The 27647-nt window shown below is 40.3% G+C and overlaps 1 protein-coding gene across 1 annotated transcript in view; it reads right to left on the bottom strand.

Annotated features, from left to right (window-relative positions):
• Positions 1-27556, bottom strand: part of SIMC1 (SUMO interacting motifs containing 1) — an 82464-nt gene extending 54908 nt beyond the window's left edge. The window contains exon 1 of the mRNA XM_026511010.4: positions 27295-27556. Coding sequence (XP_026366795.1) covers positions 27295-27423 — 129 coding nt within the window. The 5' untranslated portion in view covers positions 27424-27556. The remainder of the gene's footprint in view (positions 1-27294) is intronic.
• Positions 27557-27647: the final 91 nt, after the last annotated feature.

Genomic DNA, 27647 nt, shown 5'->3' with positions numbered 1-27647 from the left:
GATCAAGTTCATAAGAACTAACATCTTAAGAATATTAAGTCTTCCTATCCACAAACATGGAATATCCCTCCATTTATTTAGTTCTTCTTTGACGTCTTTCATCAGTTTTGTGGTTTTCTGCATATAGATCTTATACCTATTGTTAGATTTATTTTTTAAAAGATTATTTACTTACTTATTTGAGACAGAGAGGGAGAGAGAGCACAAGTGGTGGCAAGAGGGAGAGGGAGAGGTAGAAGCAGATTCCTGCTGAGCAAGAAGCCTGACGTGGGGCTCGATCCCAGGACCCTGAGATCATGACCCGAGCCAACGGCAGACACTTAACTGACTGAACAACCCAGGTACTCCCCTATTTTGTTAGATTTGTACTAAGTATTTCATTTTTTAAGGTTCTCATGTAAATGGTAATGTGTTTTAAATTTCAAATTCCACTTGTTCACTGTTCATAAGAAAGTGACTGACTTTTGTACATAGACCTTGCATCAATAATCTTGCTATTATCACTTATTAGTTTCAGGAAATTTTTTGTTGGTTCTTTGGAGTTTTTTTCCTACATAGATGATTATGACATCTGTGAACAAAGACCATTTTATTTATTCTTTCCTAATCTATATACCTTTTATCTCTTCCTCCTCTTCTTCTTCTCTTCTTCTCCTCCTCCTTCTTCTTCATCTCCTCCTATTGCATTAGCTAGGACTTCCAGTCTGATGTTGAAAAGCAGTGGTGAGAGGGAACATCCACCTTGTTCCTAATCTTAGTGGGATGTTTCAAGTTTCATACCATTGAATATGACATCACCTGTAGGATTTTTGTAGGTGTTCTTTATCAAATTGAGGAAGTTTACCCTCTACTTGTAGTATGCTGAGAGTTTTTACCATGAATGAATGCTAATGTATGTTTATTTATTTAAAAAAATTTAGATATAAATGTTTTTATTTTTTGGCTTTTTCAGTTTTTATTTTAATACCAGTTAGTTAATATACAGTTATATTAGTTTCAGGTGTACAATACAGTGATTCAACAATTTCATATACCACCTAGTGCTCATCATGACAAGTGTACTCTTTAATCCCCACCACCTATTTAACCCATCCCCCCACCCCCCACCCCTTTGGTAACCATCAGTTTGTTCTCTATAATTAAGAGTTTAAGAGTGTTTCTTGATTTGTCTCTCTTTTTTTTCCCCCTTTGCTCGTTTGTTTTGTTTCTTAAATTCCACATGAGTGAAATCATATGGTATTTGTCTTTCTCTGACTTATTTCACTTAGCATTATACTCTCTAGCTCCATCCATATCATTGCAAATGGCAAGATTTCGTTTTTAAAATTTTTTAAATTTCATTCTTTTTTATCAATGAAAACCTTTTAAAAACCATTATATATGTGTGTGTATATATATATACATATATGTGTGATTTATCCATTCATCTATTGATGGATTCTTTATCCATTCATCTATTGATGGATACTTGGGCTGCTTCCATAATTTGGCTATTGTAAACAACGTTGCTACAAACATCAGGGTACATGCATCCCTTTGAATTAGTGTTTCTGTATTCTTTGGGTAGATACCCAGTAGTACAATTGTTGGATCAAAGGCTAGTTCTATTTTTAACTTTTTGAGAAACCTCCATACTGTTTTCCACAATGGCTGCACCTCTTTGCATTCCCATGAACAGTGCACGAGTACTCCCCTTTCTCCACAACCTTGCCAAAACCTGTTTCTCGTGTTGTTGATTTTAGCTATTCTGACAGGTATGAGGTGATATCTCATTGAAGTTTTGATTTGTATTTCCCTGACAGTAAGTGATGATGAGCATCTTTTTATGTGTCTGTTGGCCATCTGGATGTTGGCTTTGGAGAAATGTCTGTTAAAGTCTTCTGCCCAGTTTTAAATTATATTATTTGGCTTTTATATATTTTGGATACTAACTCTTTATCAGATATGTCATTTACAAATATCTTCTCCCATTCAGTAGGTCGCCTTTTAGTTTTGGTGATTGTTTTCTTTGCTGTGTAAAAGCTTTTTATTTTGATGTAGTCCCAGTGTTTTTGCTTTTGTTTCCCTTGCCTCAGGAGACATATCTAGAAAAAAGTTGCTACAGCCAATGTCAAAGTTGCTACTGCCTGTGTTATCTTCTAGGAGTTTTATGATTTCAGGTCTCACATTTAGGTCCTTAATCCATTTTATTTTTGTGTATGGAGTCAGAAAGTGGTCCAGTTTCTTTCTTTTGCATGTTGCTGTCCAGTTTTCCCAACACCATTTGTTGAAGAGACTTTTTCCCATTGCATATTCTTTCCTGCTTTGTCAAAGATTAACTGACCATATTTCGATCTCAAGGTCCTAGGACTGAGCCCCGCATTGGGCTTCTGGCTCAGCAGGGAGTGTGCTGGAGATTCTCTGTCCCTGTCCCTCTGCCCCTCCCACTGCTTGCATGCATGTGTGCTTGCTCTCTCTCTCTCTAAAATAAATAATTAAACCTTTTAAAAAAAGGTTAATTGACCATATAGTTGTGTGTTTATTTCTGGGTTTTCTAGTCTGTTCCATTGATCAATGTGTCTATTTTTCTGCCAGTACCACACTGTTTAGATTACTACAGCTTTGTAATATAATTTGAAGTCCGGAATTGTGATGCCTCCAACTTTGCATTTCTTTCTTAAGATTTCTTTGGTTATTCAGGTTTTTTTGTGGCTCCATATAAATTTTAGAACTGTTTGTTCCAGTTCTGTGTAAAAAGCTGTTAGTATTTTGATAGGGATTGATTAAATATGTAGACTGCTTTCAGCAGTATAGACATTTTAACAATATTTGTTCTTCCAATCCACAAGCATGGACTGTCTTTTCATTTCTTTGTTTCACCTCCAATTTTTTTTTCATTCGTGTTTTATAGTTTTTAGAGTACAGGTAGATCTTTCACCTCTTTGGTTAGGTTTATTCCTAGGTATCTTACTATTTTTGGTGCAATTGTAAATGGGATTTTGTTTTTCTTTTTTTTTAATGTAAGCTCTACACCCAACGTGGGGCTTGAACTCATGACTGCAAGATCAAGAGTGGCATGGTCTTCCAACTGAGCCAGCCAGCCACCCCATAAATAGGGATTGTTTTCTTAATTTTTCCTCCTGCTGCTTCATTTTTGGTATACAGACACACAACAGATTTCTGTACATGAATTTTGTATCCTGCAACTTTACTGAATTTGTTTAACAGTTCTAGCAGATTTTGGGTGGGTTTTTTGGATTTTCTATTTAAAATATGATGTCATCTGCAAGTAGTGAAAATTTTACCTCTTCCTTACTGATTTGGATGCATTTCCTCCCTTCCTCCCACCTCTCTTTTTCTCCCCTCCTCCCTCCCTCCCTCTTTCCTTTCTCTTTCCCTTTCCTTTTGTCTGTCTGTCTGACTGTGGCTAGGACTTCCAGTACTGTGATGAATGAAAGTGGTGAGGCTGGATATCCTTGTCTTGTTCCTTACCTTAGGGGAAAGGCTCTCAGTTTTTCCCCATTAAGGATGATGTTAGCTGTGGGTTTTTCATACATGGCCTTATTATGTTGGGGTATGTTCCCTCTAAACCTACTTTGATGAGGGTTTTTATCATGAATGGATGCTGTACTTTGTCAAATGCTTTTTCTGTGTCTTGAAATGATCATATGGTTCTTTTCCTTCTCTTACGGATGTGATGTATCATCCTGATTGATTCGCAAATTTTGAACCACCTTTGCAACTCAGGAATTAATCCTACTTGACTGTGGTGAAATGATTTTTTTACTGTACTGTTGAATTCAATTTGCTAGTATTTTGTGGAGGATTTTTGCATCTATGTTCATCAGGGATACTGGACTGTAGTTCTCTTTTTTAGTGGTGTCTTTATCTAGTTTTGGTATCAGGGTGATGCTGACCTCCTAAGATGAATTTGGGTTTTCCATCCTTTTCTATTCTTTGGAATAATTTGAGAAGAATAGGTATTAACTCTTCTTTAAATGTTTGGTAGACGCGGCCTGTGAAGCCATCTGGTCCTGCACTTTTGTTTGTTGGGAGTTTTTTGATTACTGATTCAATTTCTTTGCTAGTTAACAAGTCTATTCAAATTTTCTAATTTGCTGGCATATAGTTTTTGATAATATTCTCGTGTAATTTTATTTCTGTGATGTTGGTTGTTACTTCTCTCTCATTTGTGATTTTGAGTTATTTCTCTTCTTTTCTTGATAAGCTGGTACTGGAGGTCTATCAATTTTATTGATTTTTTTTTCCCAAAGAATCAGCTCCTGATCTGTTGTATTGGTTGTGTTTTGTTTTGTTTGTTTTAGTTTCTGTATTACTTATTTCTGCTCTAACCTTTATTATTTCCTTCCTTCTGCTGGTTTTGGATTTTGTTTGTTCTCTTTTTCCTAGCTCCTTTAGGTATAAAGTTGGGTTATTTATTTCATTTTTTTCTTGCTTCTTGATGTAGCCCTGTATTGCTATAAACTTCCCTCTCAGAACCATTTTTGCTGCATCCCAAAGGTTTTGGACCACTGTGTTTTCACTTTCATTTGTTTCCATGTACTTTTTTATTTCTCCTTTGAGTTCCTTGTTGACCCATTCATTGTTTAGTAGCATGTTATTTAACCTCCATGTATTTGTGGTCTTTCCAGATTTTTTTCTTGTGGTTCACTCCTAGTTTCATAGTGTTGTGGTGAGAAAAGATGTATGGTATAACTTCAATCTTCCTGAATTTGTTGAGGTTTGTTTTGTGGGCTAATATGTGATCTATTCTGGAGAATGTTCTGTGTGCACTTGGAAAGAATGTGTATTCTGCTGTTTTAGGATGGAATGTTCTGAATATACCCGCTAAATCCATCTGTTCCAGGGTGTCATTCAAAGTCATCATTTCCTTGTTGATTTTCTGTGTAGATGATCTGCCCAATATCTAAGTGGGGTGTTATAGTCCCCTACTATTATTGTATTATTATTGATTAGTTCCTTTATGTTTGCTATTAACTGTTTTATGTATTTGGGTGTTCCTATGTTGGGTGAGTTATGTGATTTTTTACAGAAATGTTCATTTTTACTGCTTTTGTGTTTCCTACCTTTACACTGTCACTTTTGGTCTCTCCTTTCTACTCAAAGAGCTTCCTTTAATATTTCTTGCAGGGCTGGCTTAGTGGTCATGAATTCCTTTAGTTTTTATTCGTCTGGGAAACAATTTATTTCTCTTTCTATTCTGATTGATAGCCTTTCTGGATAGAGTATTCTTGACTGCACATTTTTCCCATTCAGCACTTTGAATATTATTATGCCACACCCTTCTGGTTTGAAAGTTTCTGCTGAAATGTCCCCTACTAGCCTTATGGGTTTTCCCCCTATAAGTTAGTCTCCTTTTGTCTTGCTGCTTTTAAAATTTTTTATCACTATATTTTGCCGATTTAATTACAATATGTCTTGCTGTGGATCTGCTTTTGTTGGTTCTGATGGGAGTTCTCTATACCTCCTGGATCTGGATATCTGTTTCCTTTCTCAAATTAGGGAAATTTTCAGCTATTATTTCTTCAAAAAATTTTCTGTCCCTTTTCCTCTCTCTTCTTCTGGGACTGCTATAATATGAATGTTATTATGTTTGATGAAGTCACTAAGTTCCCTAGGTCTATTCTCATCTTACATAATTCTTTTTTCTCTCTTTTGTTCAGCTTGATTACTTTCCATTACTCTATCTTCTAGGTCATTAATTCGTTCCTCTGCTTCTTCCAGCCTGCTGCTCAGTCCATCAAGCGTGTTTCTCATTTCATTTATTAAGCCCTTTATCTCTGCTATGTTGTTCCTTATCACTGCGTTAGGGGTCTCAGTCAGGTCTTCTACTCTCCTCAAGTCCAGTGAGTATCCTTATGATCATTACTTTAAATTCTCTATCAGGCATGTTACTTACATCTGTTTGACTTAGAGCTTTGGCCATGACCTTGTCCTTGTCTTGTTCTTTCATTTGGGATGAATGTCTTCTCATTTTGTCTAAGTGTCTGTGCCTTTGTCTCTGTGTTAGGTAAGGCAGCTATGTCTCCTGTTCTTGAGGACAGTAGCCTTATGAAGAAGAGGTGCTATAGTGCCCTACCATGTAGTGTCCCCGGTTGCCCAGGGCCTGGTGCTTCTGGGAGTGTATCCAACGTGTGCTGTATATGCTCTGCTGTTTTATCCTGGCCACTTTATCATTCAGGCCAGTTATCTGCAGAGGCTCTCTTTGCCTACTGTGGGCACTGTTTGGTTCATGGCCTGAATATGGCTCGTTTTAGCTAGGTGTGCTCTGGTCTGTTTGTGAAATAAGACCTGTCACCACTGGCACCAGAACTGAGTCTCTGCAAAACTCCTGAGTTGGGAGACACAGTGTGAGCAGGGGTTTGGGCCAGTCTTCTCAGGGAGGGAGCCCACTATGCTGGGAGTGAAGCAAGTGTGACTGGGAGGGGTGGTTCCACTGGAGTGTGTGTATGTGGGGGGGGCTTGGTGTAAGCAAGTTAGGTAGTGAGTGCTGGCACTGCTCTGGTTCTTTGCATGTGGCTCTGTGTTTATGTTGAGGGGCAGGGGAGGGAAATGGTACCAGCTGATTCCTTTGTTTCTGGAGAGGTCTCAATGTCCATTGACACTGTTTCTCTGGGATGCTGAGCGAATAACACCCCACTGCATGCCCCAGGCACTCTTCTGATTGCCATTTCCATGCTGTATGTCCGTGGGTTGTTTGCCTGCCTTCTCTCCAACAGCAGAGCAATGCCCTCTGGGTTCTATCCCAGCCAAGCCTGCTGACCTTTAAAATTCCAGGCTTTAAGCCCCGCTGATTGCAAGAACTCATGAAATTTGGACCTCTCGCTTTCTAAGCCATTGCTAGCTATGGGATTTGTTTTCCCTGTGTGCTCCCCTGTGTCCTAGTCAGTTGCTCACTCTTGTCTGTGACCATGGCTCCCTCCCCACTATAGCAGCCACTACCTGTTTCTGTCCCAAACCACCTCTCTGCACTTCCTACCTTCTTTGATGTTGGCTCTTCTCTACTTTTAGTTGTGGAGTTTGTTCTGCCAGTTTTCAGGTCAATTTCTGAGGTATTTAGGATCATTTGATAGTTACCTAGTTGTATTCATGGGATGAAGTGAGCCTAGGGTCCTCCTGCTCTGCTCTCATCTTCCCCACTCCACATTTTTCTTTCTTCCAAAATTTTATTTAAGTTGAAGTTAGTTAACATATAGTGTAGTATTAGTTTCAGGAGAATTTAGTGATTCATCACTTAGATATAATACCCAGCGCTCGTCGCAAGTGCCCTCCTTAATGACCATCACCCATTTAGCTCATCTCCCCCACCTCCCCTCCAGCAACCCTCAGTTTGTTCTCTATAGTTAACAGTCTCTTATGGTTTGCCTCCCTCTCTGTTTTTATCTTATTTTATTTTTCCTTCCCTTTCTCTATGTTCTCTTCTTTTGTTTCATAAATTCCACATATGATGAAATCATATGGTGTTTGTCTTTCTCCGACTGACTTTTTTCACTTAATACACTCTAGTTTCATCCATATTGTTACAAATGGCAAAATTTCATTCTTTTTGATGGCTGAGTAATATTCCATTGTATATATACCACATCTTCTTTGTCCATTCATCACATTTGGGCTCTTTCCAAAATTTGGTTATTGTTGATAATGCTGCTATAAACACTGGGGTGCATGTGCCCTTTTAAATCTACATTTCTGCATCCTTTGGATAGATACTTAGTAGTGCAATTGCTAGGTCAGAGGACAGTTCTATTTTTAACTTTTTTGAGGAAACTCCATACTCTTTTCCAGAGTGGCTGCACCAGTTTGCATTCCCACCAACAGTCTAAGAGGGTTCCCCTTTCTCCACATCCTTGCCAACATCCGTTGTTTCCTGTGTTGTTAATTTTAGCCATTCTGACAGGTGATGAGTGATATTAAGCATCTTTTCATGTATGTTAGCCATTTGTATATTTTCTTTGGAAAAATGTCTATTCGTGTCCTCTGCCCATTTCTTAAACCGGATTATATGATTTTTGGGTGATAAGGTCTTTATAGATTTTGGATTCTAGCCCTTTATCTGATATGCCAATTGCAAATATCTTCTCCCATTCCATAGGTTGCCTTTTAGTTTTGTTGATTGTTTCCTACTCTGTGCAGAAGCTTTTTATTTTGATGAAGTCCCAATAGTTCATTTTTGCTTTTGTTTCCCTTGCTTCCAGAGACGTGTCTTATAAGATGCTGCTACAGCCAAGGTCAAAGAGGCTGCTGCCTGTGTTCTCCTCTAGGATTTTGATGGATTCCTGTCTCACATGTAGGTCTTTCATCCATTTTGAATTTATTTTTGTGTATGGTGTAAGAAAGTAGTCCAGTTTCATTCTTCCACATGTTGCTGTCCAATTTTCCCAACACCATTTGTTTAAGAGACAGTCTTTTTTTCCATTGGATATTCTTTCCTGCTATGTCGAAGATTAGTTGACCACAGAGTTACGGGTTCATTTCTGGGTTCTCTATTCTGTTCCATTGATTTAGGTGTGTATTTTTGTGACAGTACCATACAATACCATTACAGCTTTGTAATATAGCTTGAAGTTCAGAATTGTGATGCCTCCAGCTTTGGTTTTTCTTTTAGCATTACTTTAGCTATTTGGGGTCTTTTGCGGCTCCACACAAATTTTAGACTTGTTTGTTCTAGCTCTGTGAAAAATGCTGGTACTATTTTGATAGGAATTGCATTGAATTTGTAGGTTGCTTTGGGTAGTACAGACATCTTAACAGTATTTGTTTTTCTAATCCATGAGTATGGAATGATTTTCTATTTCTTTGTGTCTTTTCTTTTCTATTTTTTTTGTGTCTTCTTCAAGTTTTCAGAGTACAGATCTTTTACTTCTTTTGTTAGGTTTATTCCTAGGTACTCTACGGTTTTGATGCAATTGTAAATGAGATGGATTCCTTGATTTCTCTTTCTGCTGCTTCATTATGTGTGTATACAAATGCAACAGATTTCTATACATTGCTTTGATATTTTGCTAAATTCACATGTCAGTTCTAGCAATCTTTTGGTGGAATCGTCCAGGTTTTCTACAAAGAGTATCATGTTGTCTGTGAAGACTTAAAGTTTGACTTCTTCCTTGCTAATTTGGATGCCTTTTATTTCTTTTTGTTGTCTGATTGCTGACGCTAAGACTTCCAGTAGGATGCTGAACAACAGTGGTGACAGTGGACATCTCTGTCATGTTCCTGACCTTAGGGGAAAAGCTCAGTTTTTCCCCACTGAGGATGATATTCGCTGTGAGTCTTTCATATATGGCCTTATGAGGTCGAGGTATGTTCCTTCTATCCCTACTTTCTTGAGGGTTTTTATCAAGAAAGGATGCTGTATTTTGCCAAATGTTTTTTCTGCATCTTAGAGGATCATATGGTTCTTATCCTTTCTTGTATTAATGTGATGTATCACCTTGATTGATTTGCAGATATTGAACCACCCCTGTAGTCCAGGAATAAATCACACTTGATTGCGGTGAATAATCCTTTTAATGTACTGTTGGATTTGATTAGCTAATATCTTGTTGAGAATTTCTGCATCAGGGATAGTGGTGTGTAATTCTCCTTTTTAGTGGGGTCTTTGGTTTTGGAATCAAGGTAATGCTGGCCTCATGGAATGAGTTTGGAAGTTTTCCTTCCATTTCTATTTTCTGGAACAGTTTCAGAAGAATAGTATTAATTCTTCTTCAAATGTTTGGTAGAGTTCCCCTAGGAAGCTGTCTGGCCCTGGACTCTTGTTTATTGGGTGATTTTTGGTTACTGATTCAATTTCTTTGCTGGTTATGGGTCTGTTCAAATTTTCTATTTCTTCCTGTTTCAGTTTTGGTGGTTTATATGTTTCTAAGAATTTATCCATTTCTTCCAGATTGTCAGATTTATTGGCATATAATTGCTCATAATATTCTCTTATAATTGTATTTCTGCAGTGTTGGTTGTGATCTCTCCTCTTTCATTCATGATTTTATTTATTTGGGTCCTTTCTGTTTTCTTTTTGATAAGTCTGGCTAGGGGTTTATCAATTTTGTTAATTCTTTCAAAGAACCAACTCCTAGTTTCGTTGATCTGTTCTACTGTGGTTTTTTTGTTTGTTTTGGTTTCTATATCATTTATTTCTGCTCTTTATTACTTCCCTTCTGCTGGTTTTAGGCTTTATTTGCTGTATCTTTTCCAGCTCCTGTAGGTATAAGGTTAGGTTGTGTGCTTGAGACTTTTCTTGCTTCTTGACGAAGGCCTGTATTGCTATATACTTCCCTCTTATGACCGCCTTTGCTACATCCCAAAGGTTTTGGACTGTAGTGTTTACGTTTTCCTTTGTTTCATGTATTTTTTAAAATTTATTTTTAAAGATTTTTATTTATTTATTTATTTGACAGAGAGAGAAAGAGAGAACAAGCAGAGCTAGCAGTAGAGACAGAGGGAGAAGCAGGTCCCCTCTGAACAGGAAGTCCAACGTGGGACTCGATCCCAGGACCCCAGGATCATGACCTGAGTCGAAGGCAGATGCTTAACCGACTGAGCCACTCTGGCGTCCCTCATTTATTTAATTTCTTCTTTAATTTCTTGGTTAACCCATTCACTCTTTAGTAGAATGTTCTTTAACCTCCATGTATTTGTGGCCTTTCTGAATTTTTTCTTGTGGTTGACTTCAAGCTTCATAGAACTGTGGTCTGAAAATATGCATGCTTTGATCTCAATATTTTTGTACCAGGTGAAGCCCGATTTGTGACACAATATGTGATCTACTTGTAGAATGTTCCATGTGCACTTGAAAAGTGTGTATTCTGCTCTTTTAAAATGAAATGCTCTGAATATACCTGTTAAGTCCATCTGGTCCAGTGTGTCATTCAAAGACATTGTTTCCTTGTTGATCTTCTGCTTAGATGATCTGCCCATTGCCATAAGTGGGGTGTTAAAGTCCCCTACTATTATTGTATTATTATCAATAAGTTTCTTTAAGTTTGGTATTAATTGATTTATGTATTTGGCTGCTCCCAAGTTGGGGGCATAAATATTTACAATTGTTAAACCTTCTTGTTGGGATAGACCTCTTTATTATAATATAGTTCCCTTCTTATCTCTTATTACAGTCTTTGGTTTAAAATCTAGTTTGTCTGACATAAGTATGGCTATTCCAGGTTTCTTTTGATGTCCATTAGCATTATAAATGGTTCTCCAGCCCCTCACTTTTTTAAAAAAAATATTTTATTTATTTATTTGACAGATAGAGAGACAGCCAGCGAGAGAGGGAACACAAGCAGGGGGAGTGGGAGAGGAAGAAGCAGGCTCTCAGCGGAGGAGCCTGACGCGGGGCTCGATTCCAGAGCGCTGGGATCATGCCCTGAGCCAAAGGCAGATGCTTAACGACTGTGCCCCCAGCCCCTCACTTTCAATCTGGAGGTGTCTCTGGGTCCAAAATGAGTCTTCTGCAATCAGCATATTGATGGGTCTTTTTTTTTTTTTTTAAATCCGTGCTGATACCCTGTTTTCTGATTGGAGCCTTTAGTCCATTAACATTCAGAGTAATTATTGCTAGATATGAATTTAGTGCCATTGTATTACCTGTAAAGTCACTGTTCCTGTAGATTATCTCTGTTCTTTTCCAGTCTTTTTTGCTTTTGATCTCTCTCTCTTACTCAAAGGGTCCCCTTTAATATTTCTTGCAGAGCTGGTATAGTGTTCACAAACTCCTTCAGCTTTTGCTTCTCTTGGAAACTCTTTACCTCTTTTAATTCTGGATGACAGCCTTGCTGGATAAAGTATTCTTGGATGCATATTTTCCCCATTTAGCCGCTGCCCTCTGGCCTGGCAAGTTTCTGTGGACAGGTCTGCTGCTAACCTTATGTGTCTAACCTACTCTTATAGGTTAAGGACCTTATGTCCCTAGCTGGTTTCAGAATTCTCTTTATCTTTATATTTTGCAAGTTTTGCTATGATATGTCTTGGTGTTGACCTATTTTTGTTGATTTTGAGGGGAGTTCTCTGTGCCTCTCTTGAAGTTCTCAGCTATATTAGGAAGTTCTCAGCTATAATTTGTTCAAATAAACCTTCTGCCCCCTTTCCTCCACTATTCTTCTGGAACTTCTATGATATGGATATTATTGCACTTTGTGGACTGAATTTCCTGTCTATATTCTATGTTCATGAGATCTAACAGTTTTCTTTCCCTCTTCTTTTCAACTTATTTTCCATAATTTTATCTTCTGTATCACTTATTCATTCCTCTGCTTCTTCCATCCTCTTTGTGATTACATCCAGTCAGTTTTGCATCTCACTTATAGCATTTTTTAAAATTATTATTATTATTATTTTTAAAAGGAATATCTGCTTTTATTTATTTATTTATTAAAAGATTTTATTTATTTATTTATTTGACAGAGATAGAGACAGCTAGCGAGAGAGGGAACACAGGCAGGGGTAGTGTGAGAGGAAGAAGCAGGCTCATAGTGGAGGAGCCTGATGTGGGGCTTGATCCCATAACACCGGGATCACGCCCTGAGCCGAAGGCAGACGCTTAATCGCTGTGCCACCCAGGCGCCCCTAAAATTATTATTATTATTTTTTGGACTGACTAGCTTTTAGGTCTTTTATGTCTGTAGCAGGGGTTTCTCTGGTGTCTATGCTTTTTTCAAGCTCAGCTAGTATTCTTACGACTCTTGTTCTAAATTCTTGTTCAGATATATTGCTTATATCTGTTTCCAGCAAGTCCCTGTCTGTGATTTCTTCTTGATCTTTCCTTTGGGGAGAATTCCTCCATATTGTCATTTTAGTTATGTTTCTGTCTTTTGCATGCTATGAAAGCTTACTATGTATCATTACTGCTCCTGTGAGTAATGCTATATTTAAAAGGGGTCATACACTGCTCAGGGCCTGGCTCTTCAGGAAGTGTTTCTGGTGTATGTTGTGTGAACTCTACTGTAGTGTTTTGGCTGCTCTTTCCCACAGCGCAGTCATCTGCAGAGTTCCTTCTTGCTTGCAGTGGGGAGTGTTCGGGCCTTTAACTAGGTGTGCTTTGATTTGTTTGTTAAGATAAGTTTGATTTAAAAAAAGAAAACAAATAAACCTGGTCCAAAAACAAACAAACAAAAAAGTAAAAGGAACAAAAAAAGCAAACAAACAAAAAACCATGAGCCTGATCTCAAAGAAAAAGAAATAAGTGAGGGAGGGAAGGAAGGTGGGAGGGAGGGAGGGGAGAGAGGGAGCGAGAGAAAGAAGCCTGATCCAAAAAATGAGAAATGGGAATAAACAAACGAACAAAACACTCTAAGACTGATTCCAAAGAAAAAAGAAAAAAGGAGGGGAGGGGCACCTGGATGGCTTAGTCAGTTAAGTGGCTGCCTTTGGCTCAGGTTATGATCCCAGGGTCCTGGGATCAAGCCCTGTGTCGGGCTCCCTGCTTGATGGGGAGCCTGCTTCTCCCTCTCCCTCTGCAGCTCCCCCGCTTGTGCTTGCTCTTTCTCTCTCTCAAATAAATAAATAAATAAAATCTTTAAAAAAATGAAAAGAAAAAGCCTGGTCCTGTTTCCACCAGAACTGAAGTCGTCTCTTTGGAGCACTCTGTGATCAGTAGACTTGTTACATGAGGGGCACCTTCTGGTATTCTGGGGGAGAGGTCTGCTGTGCTGGCTCACAGTCAGTCCTGCCCTAGTAAAGATGTCCCTGCAGGGCGCAGGGGAGCAGGGTTTAGTGGGTTTGCTGTAAGCGGCTCCAGCTTCTACTAGGGGTGCTGTGTGGCTCACTGAAGACCACCTGTGCTGGCAGAGGGGAGGGTAGAAGATAGTCTCGCCCGGCCCTCTCAGCTGGGGAGGGGAACTTGAGGCTGCTGCTGCTCAGGAAGCCCTCATGGAAAAGCAAACAATCTCTCCTCCTTGGCCCAGGCTTCTGATCCCTGCCCTCGACCTGCTTGTGATGGGGCACTGGCATGCCTGGTGCTACAGTTTTCCTGTATTTTATCTCTGGCACATGGCTGGGATTCAAAATTCCAAATCTTAAAGGACCTGGCAAAGGTGAAAACCCACTCCCCTCCCCGGGAGGAGAGCCTGCCAGCACTGCATCTGCACCCGCTGCCCCAGAAAAGCAGTTGCAAAGCCACACAGGTGCTTGGAGTCTAGCCACAGCAAAAAGCTGCAACCAAGTTATCTGCCCTCAGCACGTGCCTCTGTCCCTTGCTGTTGAATGGCTGCTCAATGGCACTCGCTGGATCCCTTGTCCTTGGAGAGGCAATATACCCTCTTCCAAATGTACTCCAAGAAGGGGATCATTCTCTCCAATGTGACCCAGGAGATCCCCACACAACACTATCCGCTGTCTGCTCCTGGGCCTCTGTTTTTCCTTTCCCCAGGAGCACCGCTCCCTGCCCAACTTGACTCCAGCAAATGGCACAGACTTCTTAAACCTCTGAATTTGAGCTCCACTGTTTGCAAAAAACTTGCCATAATTTTTCTTGATTCCCCAGTTAATGGTCCCAGGGGAGAGTTTGTCTTAAGCGAACCTGACTGCTTTCTTTCTCCCCCTGTCCTCTGTGAAAAGGGCTCCCATCCCCTCTGTGGCACCTTGGCTTTTCTCTCCCCCAATTCACACTCTGAACCTTGCAGCCACCACATTCTCTCCCTCTAATTATGCAGATTGTTCTCTTAATCCTCAGATTGATTTCCTAGTTGTTCAAGATATTTTGAAGCTAATCTAGCTGTGTTTAAGGGATGAGGCAAGCCCAGGGTCCCCTCCACTACTCCGCCATCTTAACTCCTTCCACTCTTAATTGATTTTTAGATATTGAACCAGTCTTACTTACTTAGGCTATATTCCTCTTGATCATGATGTAAATTCTTTTTAGACATTATTGGCTTCGGTTTGTTAAAACTTTGTGAGGTTTTTTGCACATGTTCAGTGAGAGATATTAGTCTGTAGTTTTCCTGTAATGTCTTCATCTGGTTTTAGGGTAATGCTGGCCTCACAGAATGAGTTAGGAAGTATCTTTTCTGCTTCTATCTTCTATAGAGAATTGGTATAATTTCTTCCTTAAATGTTTAGTAGAATATACCAATGAACCCATCTGGGCTTTCTGATTTGGAAGGTTATCAATCATTGATTCAATTTCTTTAATAGATCTAGGTCTACTCAGATTGTTCATGTAGCTTTTGTAACAAAAATTTTAAAGTTTAAAAAGTGTTTGTTCTCCCCAAATTAATCTATAAATTCAATAAATACCAAGCAAAATTCCAATGGTATTTTAAAAAGGAATGGATTAGATGACTCAAAAGTTCATCTGAAAGAGAAAAGTGTCAAGAACAACACAAAAACAAGGGAAAACAAAAGATAAGTGAGGATGGGGCGCCTGGGTGGCACAGCGGTTAAGCATCTGCCTTCGGCTCAGGGTGTGATCCCGGCGTTATGGGATCGAGCCCCACATCAGGCTCCTCTGCTGTGAGCCTGCCTCTTCCTCTCCCACTCCCCCTGCTTGTGTTCCCTCTCTCGCTGGCTGTCTCTATCTCTGTCAAATAAATAAATAAAATCTTTAAAAAAAAAAAAAAAAAAGATAAGTGAGGAGATGAAAAGGGTTCCCAGATCCAATTCTACTGCTTTCCGTAAAGGCTTCTCCACACCAACAAGCAATTCTCAGACAATTCAACTCAACTCTGACACTATCTACCTGGAGATAGAATCAGATTCCACAGGTAAAAGGCTCAGTTCCACAAACTTCCAAACCCTCCCCAGTTGTGCATTTCTATGAGTTCCAAACCCTCCCTCCCAGCATTTCTATGAGTTCACCAACCCAGAAGCTCTCCAAACCTTATCCTTTGGGTTTTTATGAAGGCTTCATTATATAGTCACAATTGATTAAATCATTGGTCATTGGTGATTAATGTCAATCTCTAGGCCCTCTTCACTCTCTGGAGGTCAGGGGGTGGGACTGAAAGTTCTAATTCTATAATCACATGGTTGGCTTCACTGGTAACCAGCCCCATCCTTAAGTGTTTTCCACATGTCATCTCATTAACATAACAAAGAACACCTCAAGCTCTCATCATTTAAGGATGGTTTTGAGATGGTTTAAGGATGGTTTGCAAGGGTTTTGAGAGCTGTGAACAAAGAATGATGGATGATGACCAAATATATACGAGAAATACATATTTTGTCACCTGAATAATCAAATCTGTCTCTCTCTATATATATCTTACAAATCACAATATCACAGGAGGCTTTGCCCTACCAAATATCAAGATAAAATACACAGCTACAGTAAATAAAATATACAGAGAATAGGTCTAAATTACCTGAAAACTTAGTTTATGACCCAAGTAGTTTTTCATATAACTGGGTAGATAATATGACAGTATTAAATGAGCTAACTAATCATTTGAGAAGTTTTTTCTTTCCGTAAAATTCTAGACGATTGAAATGTTAGACTATTAGATTTGGCACAAACCTAAGAAGTTTGATAATATCCAGGTTGGCCACAGTATAAGAAAACAGGTATTCTCATATACAGTTTGTATAAGAATATATGTCATAACCTTTTGGAAGTGTAACTTGGTGGCTATATACCAATCAGTGATTTTAGCTGCAAGCATAAAACAAAACAAATCCCTCCAAACCCCTCTAATTTAACCACAAAAGGAACTTATTAAAGGATAACCGGTAGTTCCTAGAATCCAGAAAAGAGCCTAAAAACCAAGCCTGGAATCTACATAGCCAAAATCTGGGTGCCTTGAACCATGTTGCACAACTGAATGCCCCATTATCACAGTCATTGGCATAAACACCCCAGCTTGAATAGCCAGCAGCACCAGTGTTGTACCCTGCCGCCAGAACCTTTATAATTGCTACTTGTCATTGCTGATGCCATCTCACCAAAATGGAGTCCACTGACTCTGCTTCTTCCCATCATCAGTTTCCAATTTCAAGTTTGGAGAAAGTATATCTGACTGGTGTCTGAGACTGAAGACTGAGAATGTATCTGGCATTTCAACTTCTTTAAGAAGAAACAGATTGTATCTCCAAAGGTGGAAGTTCTGTAAACATAGTTGTGGGGTTCCAATACTAGAATCCCACAAAGAATGACACTATGTCCACAAAAATGGTATCTATTAAAATTATAAATACACATTACTCTTTAACTCCAAAATTCCACTGTAAGGAACATGTCTTACAAACATGTAGAAAGCTCATCATATCATAGTCTGTAACAGCAAAAAACCCCAAACATCAGTAAGGGGCTGGTCCAATAAATTATGGTATTTTTTAGAATATTAGAATAACATGCAGCTGATTAAATATTTACTAAATGAATATTCAACTATGTGTCAGGAATCATGTTATGCACTAGGAATACCACTGTAAGCAAAATGGGCAATAGTCTGAGTGAGGTACTAATATTTTTTAACTTAATTTAGTTAATTAATTTATTTTTAAAGATTTTATTTATTTATTTGTCAGAGAAGGAGAGAGAGAGAGAGAGAACATAAGCAGGGGGAGCTGCAGGCAGAGGGAGAAGCAGACTCCCTGCTGAGCAAGGAGCCCAATGCAGGACTCGATCCCAGGACCCTGGGATCATGACCTGAGCCAAAGGGAGACACTTAATGACGGAGCCACCCAGGACTCCCTTTTATTTTTTTTGAAGATTTTAATTATTTATTTATTTGAAAGAGAGAGAGAGAGAGAGAGAGTGGGCACGAGTGGCGGGGGGAGGGCAGAGAGAGAAGGATAAGCAGACTCCCCGCTGAACAGGGAGCCCAATATGGGGCTGGATCCCAGGACCCTGGGATCATGACTGTGTCTAAGGCAGCCACTTAACCAACTGAGCCACCCAGATGCAACCCCACTCCCTTTTAAAGATTTTATTTATTTGAGAGAGAGAGAGAATGAATAGGGGGAAGGGCAGAGGGAGAGGGAAAAACAGACTCCCTGCTCAGCAGGGAGCCCAATGCGGGGCTCTATACGAGGACCCTGAGATCATGACCTGAGCCGAAGTCAGACACCTAACTGACTGAGCCACCCAGGTGCCCCGAGGTACTAAAATATATATATATATATATATTTTAATGCCTAAAATATACTTAGTGGTTAAGAAAATTAGTGTAACTCCATTAGGAAAAAATAAGACATTTATGTATTTTTGTGTACACACAGAGAAAACTTCTGGAACAATACACAAACACTGTTAGTTATCTTTGGAGTAGCAATGGACAAGGGTGGATTTTTTTCTGATGCCCTGAATTTTTTAACTCTATTTAAAATTTTAAAATACTTTTTATAATTTAAAATGGGGAAATTTTATTTTTCAAATGATATAATTGAGTACCTTAAAACAAACAAACAAAAAATCCCAAAGAGAACCTATTGGAGAGTATAGGGCTTCTTTCTGGAGTAAGAAAAATGTTCTAAAATTAGATAGTGGTAAGGCTTAAACAACTCAGGGAATCTTACAGGTGAATTTTATGTAAGATATGGAATTATATCTTAATAAAGCTGTTAATGGAGAGTGGGGGAAGTGATCTTCAGGCTTACCTGGCAGCTGACCTTGATTTAAGATTTGAATTAGTTTGGCATTTGATGTTTTCAATTCAAAATGTAGATGAATTTTGCCTTTTACTCTAGACATATACATATTTTTTGTTCCAAAAATCTTTATTAGCCTGGAAAAAAAAATTAGTCTGGGATAGGTGCCATATTTATCCCTTGGCTCTCCCATTTCAGAAGGTTATTTTGACATAACTGTAACTAAACTTACCAGGAGAAAAAGATTCCTTTGAAAATCAGTAATAAGATTTCTGTTTTTTTCTTGAATAAGTAGTTACTGAGCACCTATTCTGTTCAAGGCATTAAGCTACTTCCTGGGGATATGGCTGTGTCCAACAGTGAACTTATATTTGGGGGAAGGGATTGAGAAAGAGAAGATGATTTTTAAAAATATTTTAAAGTACACAAAAGATTTTTAAAAAATAATTTTTGGATTAAAAAAAACCCCATGGGTCTATTCCTACAAAATGACACATTTAAAGAATAGAATAATATTTTATAACTTGCTTTTTTCAACTTATGCATTTATTTCTAGCATCTCCAGAGGATGTGCCCTTGAAAACCTGGTAAGAGGTTTGCAAGTTCAGCCCAGGATTTTCAAGATTGAGACTATTGGTGGTAAACCTGCTCTACCAGTTAGCACCTGATTGACCCTAGGATTCTTCATTTATCAAATAGGGATAATAATAGTACCAACCTTATGGGGCTGCAGTGAGGATTACATGAGCTAATCCATGCAAAGTACTTAATTAGCATGCTGCCTGGCACAAATGCCAGCTATTCCCACTATGTGAGGCTCGCCATGATTAACATGCTCAACCCTATGTGGCAACCAGTCATTCAGAATCGAAACACTAGCTCCAGGATAAGAAAGGCACAGGATTCAAAGAAAGTTTTACTGATTGCCGGAAAGTAAACTGCATAAAATGAAAGTTAAACCATGTTTCTAATTAGGAAGACAGTATTATAAAAATATTAATTCTTTTTTAATTAACTTATAAATCTAATGTAGTGGTTCTGAAACAGTGACAATTTTGCCCTCCAGAAGACATTTGGCAGTGTCTGGAGACATTTTTGGTTGTCACAAATCAGGGCAGAGAAGCGTTGCTACTGGCTGGCATCTAGTGAGCAGAGACCAAAGACGCAACTAAACATTCCACAGTGCACAGGACAGCCTCCCACAGAAAAGAATTATCTGACCCAAAGAAACCCTGATCTAATGCAATCCTTGACAAAATGATTCTAAAATTCTTTTGGAGGACTAAATGGGCACAATCAGCAAGAAGTTTTGGGGGGGAATATGAGAGGTAATTGCTCCATTAGATACAAAAAAATATTATCAAACTGCAAAAATAAAACAGTAAAATTCTGTCACTGAGAATAGTCGAATCAATGAAACACAAAAGAAAACCCAGAAATAGACAGAAGTGTGTAAAATAATTTGGTGTTAAAAATGTGTTTCAAGGGGTGCCTGGGTAGTGCAGTTGGTTGAGTGGCTGACTCTTGGTTTCAGCTCAGGTCACTCTCTCAGGGTCCTTGGATGGAGCCCCATGTTGGGCTCCTCGCTCAGCATGGAGTGCACTTCAGGATTCTCTTTATCCCTCCCCCACCCCCTCTCATGCTCTCTTTCTCTCTCTAAAATAAATAAATGTCTTTTTTAAAAATGTGTTTCAAATAAGTGGAGAAAAGATAATTATTTGAGAAGTTATTCCCAATTGATTAACATCATATATTATAAACTATAACATCTAGAATGTTTCCCCCATTCATCTAGAATCAGGGTGCATCTAATAGTTGGTCTCACATTTCATGTGTTAGTTTCTTTTTTCCTGAAAAGCTGTTTACCTTAAGTTGACAGCAAATCTTAGATTTGGTGCTATCTTATAAATACGACAATACAGCATATGGAAAATGGTGAGTATACTTCACACCATATAAAACATTTCAGATGAATTAAATACCTAAATGTTAAGAATGAGATGGTAAAAGAACAATAATAAGGAAATAAAAGGAATCTCAGGACAGCAAAGATCTCTCTAAATATAAAACAAAGGAAAAACCCATAAGGATAAAAGATGCACAAATATATATATATAAAAGTGTAAAACTTCATTAAGTAAAACACAAACTATAGGTTTCTAAATTTAGTATAATCCCAATTTTAGAAGTAGAAATTGTTTGGAAGGTGACAAAATGATTTTAAAGTTATCTGACAGAATAAATATACAAAAACTAATCAAAAAATTCTAAAAAGAGCAATGAAGAGTTTCTTTTGCTTTTTATCGTTATTATTTATTTTTATTTTTAAAGTAGGCTCCATGCCCAACATGGGGCTTGAACTCATGACCCTGAGATCAAGAGTCACATGCTCTACTGACTGAGCCAGCCAGTCTTCTAAGCTTCTCTTCTTCTTCTTCTAAGCCCCTCTTCTGCTTATTATTCAAGTAGCATGTACCAAAGCCAGAAGAGAAGCTCCAAAAATAGACATAAAAATATATAAAAATTTACCATTTGATAAAGGTAATATTTCAAACCACTAGGTAGAAAATGTAACTAATTCAATAAACAATGTTGGGACAAATAGCTAGCCATCTGAAAAAAAAATATTAGATTACTGTTTAATCCCTTTTTTGAAACTAATTCCAGATAGATTAATAAATTAAATATAAAAATATTTTTATAACCTTAAGAGGAAAGCCTTTCTAAGGAAAAAAGTGATAGGACTGACTACATAAGAATTTAAAACTTCCGTAAAGGGACGCCTGGGTGGCTCGGTGGGTTAAGCGTCTGCCTTCGGCTCAGGTCATGATCCCAGGGTCCTGAGATGGAGTCCCTATCATTCTCCTTGCTCGGCGGGGAGTCTGCTTCTCCCTCCGCCTGCCACTCCCCCTGCTTGTGCTCACTCTCTCTCTCTCTAACAAATAAATAAATAAAATCTTAAAAAAAAATAAAACTTCTGTAAAGAACCAAAAGAAGTCAAATGTCGGGGGAAAAAAGTAACATGTATGACACAGGGGGCTGTATTAGTTTCCTAGCACAAATTACTGCAGACTAGCTTAAAACAACAGAAATTTTCCCTCTCACAGTTCTGGAGGCTTAACAGTCAAATCAAGCTGTCTGCAGTGTCATGCTCCCTCGAAGACTGTAGGGGAGAATCCTTGATTTGCAGCTGCAACTCCCATCTTTGGTTCCACTGTCACATGGTGTTCTTCCTCCATCTTCACGTCTTCTTATAAGGGCAGCAGTCATATTGGGTTAAGGGCTCACCCTACTCTGTATGACCTCATCTTGAATTATAACATCTACAACGACCCCATTTCTAAATAAGGTTACATTTCTGTAGTGGTGGTTACAACTTCAACATATCTTTTTGGAGGACCCAATTCAACCCATAAAAAGTCTGTAAAGAAAATTTACAAATAACATCCCAATAGGAGAACAGGTAATTTTCACGAAACACACACACACACACACACACACACACACACACACACACACAATCTCTCTCTCTCTCTCTCTCTCTCTCTATATATATATATATACATCCAACATATCTCTTGGTGATAGAGATGTCCAGCTCTACTACATGCTGAGTACACTCTCTGATCTCCAACCTCACTGGTTGCTCCTCCTTCCCTTGCCTTCACCTGAGGTAGATACTACAGTGTGTGCTACTGCTAGGTCCAGGATGCTCTTCCTCGTGTAGATTCTTAGCCTAGATGATCTCATCCAGATCAATGATTTTAATACAATCTATGTGCCAATGACACCAAATCTGTGTCCCTAGTCAGAACTTCTTCCCTGGCCTCCAAACCCAGTACAAACAATATACCTTGCATCTCCAGTTGGCTATTCCATAAGGATCTTAATTTATAACACCTTCAAAACAGAACTCTTGAATCTTTCTTCCAATCCTGTTCCTACTCAAGTCTTCTTCATTTCAATGAATGACAACAACATGCATCCGATGGCTCAGGCCAAAACCAGGGCATCATTCTTGATTCCTCCCTTTCCCTCACTGCCCCCATCTAAGTTCTCAGGACTCAATTTTACTTCCTAAATATCTACCAAATCCTTCCAAATATCTACCAAACTCTATTCCAAGCTACAATTATTTTTGGTCTGGACTACTTCAGCAACCTCAAAAAAATGATCTCCTGACTCCACTTTGGTCCTCTTATAGGAGGGCGACTATACTTCTGGTTTGTTTGGTACAGTTCCAGTTTTTACCTGTTGCTTGACATCCCCTCCAGTCAGCACCCTGTTTCATTTGCAAAAGGATTCCCATTTGGATACTAAATTATATGGTCACCTTACCTTATAGTCTTATCTTCTCACAGTAGCTAGAGTCACCTTTTAAAAATATAAATCAGATTATGTCATTCCCCTATCTGAAACCCTTCAAAGATTTCTTATTACATAAGGATTAAATCTGAACTCCAAATTGTGGTCTATAAGACCCTATATGACCTAGCTCACCTAACTTCTCATCTCTTAAGACTCTGTTGTCCACTCATTATATTCCAGCCCCTCTGGCCTTTCAATTCCTCCAATTAGTCATGCCATTTCTACTTCCAAGTCTTTGCTTTTGCTGCACCCTTTGCTGCCACCTTATTCCCTTAGATCTTCTCAAAACAAATCTATTCTGTCATTTTGTTCTCAGATCAAATATTAACTTTTCAGAGAGAGGCCTTCTTTGAAAACACAATCTAATGTTACCAACTCCACCCAAGTTACTATAAAATTGTTCACTTATTTATTAGTTGTTTATTACTTACATTTACCCACTAGAATGTAGGTCCATTGTTACCTTGTTTACCTCTGGTCCCCAGGGTCAAAGCATGTGCTCAATAAATATTTACTGAAACAATGACTCACAACCAGAGAAAAACATTAAAACCATGACAGCTCACAGAGTTTGACTATCATATCACCAAAGATTAAAAGACCAAAAATGCCTATTTTTCTTTGTAACACTCTGTATATTGACTGACATTACATTTATGTGATTGTTTATTGTTTGTCTCCCCCTAAATTAGAACCTCTACAAGGGCAGGGACTTGGTTTTATTCACAGCTTTATTCTTAGCACCTACAAGTGCCTGGCATACAGTAAGTGTTCAGGAAATATTTACCAAAAAAAAACTGACAATGTCTGGGGGTAACTAGGTAGTGGAGAAAAGGGTATGGTGAGAATATAATTGGTGCACAATTCCTGTAGGAAATTTGGCAATATATATCAAAAGCTCTCAAAGGGGGCCTACCTCTTGACTTCACACTCTCACTTCTAAGAGGAACAAGCAAATGAACAAGGGTACAAAGATTACTTATGAGGGACTTTATACTGGGGTGTTTACGACAGAGAAAATTTAGAAATGTCAGCATGATATCCTTTAATAGGAGGTTATAAATATAATTACAAATGTGTACAATGAAATACATTAAAAATATTGGGGAGGCGGGCACCTGGGTGGCTCATATCATGATCTCAGGGTCCTGCGATCAAGCCCCCTGTCAGGCTCCTTGCTCAGCAGGGAGCCTACTTGTCCCTCTGCCCCTTCCCCCCCGCCCCCGCTCATGCTCTCTCACTCTCTCAAATAAATCAATAAATAAAATCCTAAAAGAAAGTTCCTTCTTGTTAAAAAAAAAATTAGGGGGAGGGAGGCATGTATTTATTGGTACAGCAAGAGATAAAAAGTGTATTAAAAGGCAAGCTAAAAAACCCCACATGTAGGGGCGCCTGGGGGTGGCTCATTTGGTTAAGCATCCAGCTCTTGGTTTGGGCTCAGGTCATCATGGTCTCAGGGTCCTGAGATCGAGCCCTGCATTGGGCTCGTAGTTCAACGTGGAGTCTGCTTGGGATTCTCTCCCTCTCTCTCCACCCCTTCCCCTGCTTTCTCTCTTTCTCTCTCTAAAAATAAATAAATAAAATATTTTAAAAAACCCACATGTATAGTGAAATTTCATTTTTGGAAAAACATGTATGGGGAAGACACATGGGTATGTATGAATGCACACGGGCATTTACAGATAAAAGTCTGGACAGACATATTTCAAAATGTCAACACTGGTTATCTCTGAAAGATTAAGGGCAATTTTAACTTTCCTCTAAATACATTTCTCAACTTTTTGTAATTAGGTCAACAAGACTTACGTGAACACATTCTGCTTTTATAAGTGGGAAACAAAAAGCAATTAAGTATTATGGAAAACACAGACACACTTCATAAACTTAATGACGACTAGAGCCCAGGTTTAGAACCAGGGGTTTGGAAATGTTAACTACAGTATTAGAGATGGTTTTCTGATTTCCTGATTCAAGCAAGTTGTTTTCTCAGTCAATACGTGTAAAAAAAAAAAAAAGAAAGAAAGAAAGAAAGAAAAGAAAAGAAAAATAACTAAAACTTGTTTCTTTTATTGCATTGCCTGCCAAGCTTGAGAAGGTAAGACTTGGTTGAGCAGTAACACAAAGTGTAACAAAAGCTATCATTGATACTAGGCATTTTCCTTGCATTGCATTATTAAAAACCTCCTAATGATCCTGCCAGGTATCAACATTCTCATGCGCGAAAGCTGAGAGAGGCGACAGAACTTGTCAAAGCTCTTGCAGCTGCTCTGGGGGAGATCCTGATTTGAAGCGGTCTCTCTGACCTCAGGGCCTTCAGGGAAAGCTAAACAAAGGAGCTTTAGGCTCTAACCTTGCAAGTCTGTCAATGCCTCTGATCTTTTACATGGTTATCCTACTGTCCTATTTAATTTGCAAGAATGATAAAACAAGAACGAGCCTGGAGTTTTTAAGAAAACTGGAGTAAATATATGGGGAAGCAAGACTTTACACTGGGTACTATTCGAAAGGCTCAAGATCAAAATGCTTGGTTGGGTAGTCATAGGGGAGGGGAGCAGTTTGAGAGTATACCCACGTATGTGCGTAAAGGGCCACAAGAGACACCACAGACTGGGATAAGGATGACATTTATGCAACTGAAGAAGGGGGCTGGGCCAGGATGAGGGAAGTTGGACGGTACCTGGAGGGAAAAGGAGCTGATAGATGGATAAAGTTAAAGATGGACTGAGAGAAATAGCAATAGGAAAGAACCAGGAGGAAAGGCAGTTGTGAGTCATTCTACTGTATTTTTTCCTTCCACCTTTTTTTCTCCCTATAATCTTTTCCTCGTTGATCTCAGTCACAATTCAGCCCTCAGCGCTCTTTTCTATTTGGATGATGACCAAATCTCTCCAGTCCAGATTTTTCTTCAGAGTTCCAGAGTCCTCTCTTCTGAGGTTTAAACTGAATGCAGCACCCCTTCTACCTCAAGCCTGCTCCTACTCTTGTACTTGCTCTCAATCAAACCTCCATTTGAAGTGTTCTCTCTCTCCACTCTTCCTTCAACCATTCTTTCATCCAACAAACATTTACTGTGGATCTATTACATCTTACACACCGCCATTCACTTAACAAGTTGGCTCACTTCTACTTTGAAAATCTCCTGTCTGTCCATCTCATCTAAATTCTTAACTGAGATTTACTGAGAATCCTTCATGCTTGAACCGTGGCTACACAGGACTATAAGTTAATTGGTTTTGCATGCCATTCATTTTGTAATGACCACCTAGCATTTAGCATTATACCTGGGACACAGAAGGGGCTCGCAGTGGAGACTTAGGGACCGCAAACTAGCTGGGATTGGAGGAGCAGAAGTTAGGAGATTTGTCTTGAAGGAGTATTTGCATATGAAGAAAGGGGTCTTCCTTAAACTCTTGGTTACAGATCTATACAAAAAACGCCAGCGTGAGAATTCTTTTATTTCTGGGGTGTGGCCATAGGAGGCTGGGAAGACCGCTGAAGTCTGACGTTGAGAGTCTTCTGATAGAAAGCCTGTCCACCCTCCCACCCCTTGAATACTCAATAGTCACTTGCTGAACATATCACCTTCCCTGAGAGGAACCACGGATGTTGTGCTCTCCTTTGTATCCCCAGTGCCTAGCACATCTAGCGCACGTTAGGAGTTCAGTAAGTATCTGTGGAGGATTCTAGAAAGGCAGGGACCATAGATATTTCATTCACCATCTCAGGAAGGACAAAGACTAAGGGTCTTGAGGGAAAATGAAACAGCGAGATGCTAGAGCCTATTCCTTTAGAGCTTGGTATATGTTTGCTAAGCGAAATAAATCGCCCTCCTGCACAACTCCAAAATCGGGCCCCTCGATAGGCTGCCAGGCCCTGGAGCTCGGCCACCATCTGGCTCAGGCTCAGGCCCGCGCTTCCCTCTCCCCCAGCCCAGGCTCCCGTTACCTCCCTGCACACATCTGTACCCACCACAGGCCAAACAATTACACGCTCCCGCGGCCCTGCCTCGAGATCCGCGACAGCCCCCAGGACCGCGTCCCCTCAGCCCTCCGACCCCCGCCCCCGACCCCGGGTCCGGGGGAGCCCGCGGCCCGGCCTGAGACCGCAGCCTGCGGCGGGCTCCCGCACCCCCAGCCGCAGGCGCGCCAGACGCCGTCCATGTGCTCGGCCGCCGTCTCCAGCCCCGGCCCGCTCTGGCTGTAGCGGGGAGCCCGGGAGGCCCGGCGGCCGCGGCCCGGGCCCGCCGCGCACCTCGGGGCGGGAGAGGCCGGCGGGCGGCGAGGCGGGAAGCGGCTGCAGCTATGAGGCGCCAAGGGGCGGGAGGCGGGGGCGCAGGGGACAGCGGGCCCAGCCGGGGCGGGGGGAGCACTCCCGCCGCGGCGGGGCTTGGCGAGCGGCGGCCCGCTCACTCACCACAGTCCGGCGGGGCAGCGCGCCGGGGGTCCGGGACAGGGCCCGGCGGAGCCTCCGCGCCCTGCCTGAGCGGGCCCCCCCGGAACTCTCGGAGCCGCTGTCGTCCGAGATCACGATGAAGTCCTCCATGGCTGCGGGCCCCGGCCGAGGCAGCGCGCGGGCGGCCGGCGACCCGGGCGGCGGCGGCGGCGGCAGCGGCAGCAGCAGCGGCGACTTCGGTTCCTGCTGAGGAGGCGGCGGCGGCGGCGCCGACAACCGGAGCCATCACCCCGCCGGCTCCGCCCCTTCCCGCCCCTAGCCCCGCCCCCTCCGGCTGGCCCCGCCCCGCCCCTCCCGAGCCCCCCCCCCCCCCC

This window comes from Ursus arctos, unplaced genomic scaffold (assembly GCF_023065955.2).
Source record: "Ursus arctos isolate Adak ecotype North America unplaced genomic scaffold, UrsArc2.0 scaffold_15, whole genome shotgun sequence".
NCBI lineage: Eukaryota > Metazoa > Chordata > Mammalia > Carnivora > Ursidae > Ursus > Ursus arctos.
The sequence above is the reverse complement of the archived record's forward strand: the minus strand, read 5'-3'. Positions and strand labels throughout refer to the sequence as shown.